Source organism: Histoplasma capsulatum, genomic scaffold (genome assembly GCF_000149585.1).
Source record: "Histoplasma capsulatum NAm1 scaffold_85 genomic scaffold, whole genome shotgun sequence".
In the NCBI taxonomy this organism is placed as follows: Eukaryota; Fungi; Ascomycota; class Eurotiomycetes; order Onygenales; family Ajellomycetaceae; genus Histoplasma; species Histoplasma mississippiense.
In genome coordinates, this window is record NW_001813894.1 from 1 (window position 1) to 2,641 (window position 2,641).

A 2,641-nucleotide genomic window follows, 5' to 3' on the forward strand; every position below is an offset into this window, starting at 1 on the left:
GACTACACAGGATGACCCAACCTCCAACCCATCCCATTCGCGGGGACCCGGATAATATGAAACCCGCATACCCCCATATAAGGCCATGGCTTGGAGCGTCACCATTCGGTACCGTGGAATTCCGCCGTGGGGGTTGCAAGGTCATCCCTGAAAAATAGTTCCTAAGACCACGAATAAAGATAGCATTCCCCGCTCAATAAGAAGATAAATTATGTTCGGTTACGATGGCTTTACCAATTACAGGTTGGGTGACCCTTCCAATGGGCGTCTATATATATCCAAAGACGTCATTTTCCAGGAGGATCTTCACCTTATGGATCCGTCGGCCCCAGCCACTGGGCACCCGAAGACCCTACCCACGGCGGCCCGTCAGGCGGCTGCAGCGATTCCTTCGCCGATTCCTTCGCCGACTCCTGGCCCGATTCCTTCAGTTAATGACCTATTCATCGATGAAGAAGTCCAACCCCTCCGTCCGCTATTCCTAGTTCCCACCAATAATTGGTGGATAGACTATGAAATATCAGCGAGAATACCGACCTTTTTGGTGCAGAATACACCGATTTCCCCTAGCCCTCCTATTGAGATTGAGGATACCCCGACAATTACAGGGAATAACGATTCAGTGGGGGAATCTTCAGTGGGGGACGGTTCCGATGATCTGCCTTCCGATCCCGAGATATATGGGTTGCCGATTCCGAAGAATCTCACGCGCGCTAAGGCTTCCCCTGAGTGGAAGTTCTACTATAAGGCCTGCGTTAAAGAGGTTAATCGCTTAAAGCAAATTGGGGCCTGGCGATTAATTGAAAGAACCCCTAATATGGCGGTCCTTCGGGGCCAATGGGTGTTCGACAAAAAGTTCAATAATATGGGCAAAGTAGTCCGCTATAAGGCCCGCTGGGTGGTCTGCGGCAATTATCAACAAAAGGGTGTCAACTATTCGAAGACCTTTGCACCCGTCGTTTCCGCCTCCACGTCCCGAGCTCTCATGGAAATCTCGGCATCCCGAGGGTGGCACGTTCTGCAAATCGATATGGTAACCGCGTTCTTGAACGCCCAACTGCCGGCCGACGAACGGATATATATGAGCCAGCCTACGGGCTTCCGTGAAGGTCGTGGCGATCTTGTTTGCGAATTAATGCAGGGACTCTACGGTCTTAAGCAAGCAGCGCTTTTATGGTATGAGGAACTGCGAAAAATGCTATTGCAGTCAGGCTTCCGTGTCAGTCCTTACGATGCTGGACTGTTCATTCATGACGCGAGAAAGGTCTATATGACTGTATACGTGGATGACGTACGCCTATACGGCCCGAAGATCGAAGATCTCAACTGGGCCAAGGCCGCAATCGCCGCTAATTACGAAATCAAGGATGTGGGCGATTCGAACCGATATTTGGGCATGAAGATTGAGCGGGATTCGACCTCCCTTACGTTGTCCCAACCCCTATTTATTACGAATCTTCTGGAGGAATTCGCTATGGATGACTGCCACCCTACGTCTACTCCCATAGAGGAGAACGTTGATTTCATGAATGACAATGAGGAACCGGTCGCTTATACGGCGGAATTTACCCTACGCTCCTATCAGTCAGGCATTGGATCCCTGCAATACCTTGCGACCAATACACGTCCTGACGTTAGCTTTGCAGCAGGCTTTCTAGGCCGATTCAGCGCCCGCCCTACCTCGAAGAATTGGGCCGCTTTCAAACGTACGCTCCGCTACTTGCAGGGCACGATTAATGCGGCTATTTTAACCTACTACAAAGACGCCGATATCGAACCCGTGGCGTACGCCGATGCCGATTGGGCCGGTAGGGATCCGGGATCCCGCTCAACTACCGGCTACATCATATATATGGCGGGGGGCCCCGTCGCCTGGCGAGGCTGCCGGCAGACAGGGGTCTCCAAATCATCAACCGAGGCCGAATATATCGCATCCTCCGAAGCCGCATATGAGCTCGTCTGCCTACAGGAGCTCCTAGAAGATGCCGGTTTCGTGCCGTCCCGCCTCAATAATCTGGATGCCGACGATCACCCCAACCCACCTCCGGCGAATGGCCTTGCTTATACGATTCATGCCGATAACAAGTCTGCCATCGAGCTATCCTCTTCCGAAGCGATTCCGCGCCGATCGAAGCATATAGAGGTCCGATTCCATATCCTTCGGGATCTCGTCCGCAAGAATGAGATATCGATCCGGTACGTCCCATCCGCCGAGAACGCGGCAGACGGGTTAACCAAGCCGCTCGGAATGTTGAAATATACACGTTGGAAGGAGATTATTAAGATGAAGGGATAGGGGGGTAAAAATTGATGGATTTGATGGCTGGTTTTTTTTTTTTAACTACTTCGTTTTTCCAGTTGTCTTTGTACCTGTACTTGATTTGAAGGCAAATTTTGTATGTAGCATTGTGTATAGTTACTATGGTGAGTGGGGGTGTCAGGTCAACTGCCCTGGCTTAGTAATCCTTCCACCATATAACTTGCCACGAAGCTAGCAATCCTTCAATCAAGCAAGCTTTACACCTTCCACATTCTTCATTACATACATCTAAGGTACTTGTGGTACAAAGCCTAGTAGAAGATTCGATGCAAACCAGGTAAACAATTCAAATGTGTACCTGGAAGTTCTGGCTTCGCTTAG

The 2,641-nt window shown here is 50.4% G+C and overlaps 1 protein-coding gene across 1 annotated transcript; it reads left to right on the forward strand.

Moving 5' to 3' along the window:
- Nucleotides 1–211: 211 nt before the first annotated feature.
- HCAG_09225 (hypothetical protein) lies at nt 212–2,428 on the forward strand (the record flags this gene model as incomplete). The annotated part of the gene is made up of 3 exons (XM_001535792.1): nt 212–2,196; nt 2,297–2,300; nt 2,417–2,428. The coding sequence occupies 3 exons, from the start codon at nt 212–214 to the stop codon at nt 2,426–2,428; spliced, it is 2,001 nt and encodes a 666-aa protein (XP_001535842.1).
- Between the last annotated feature and the right edge of the window lie 213 nt (nt 2,429–2,641).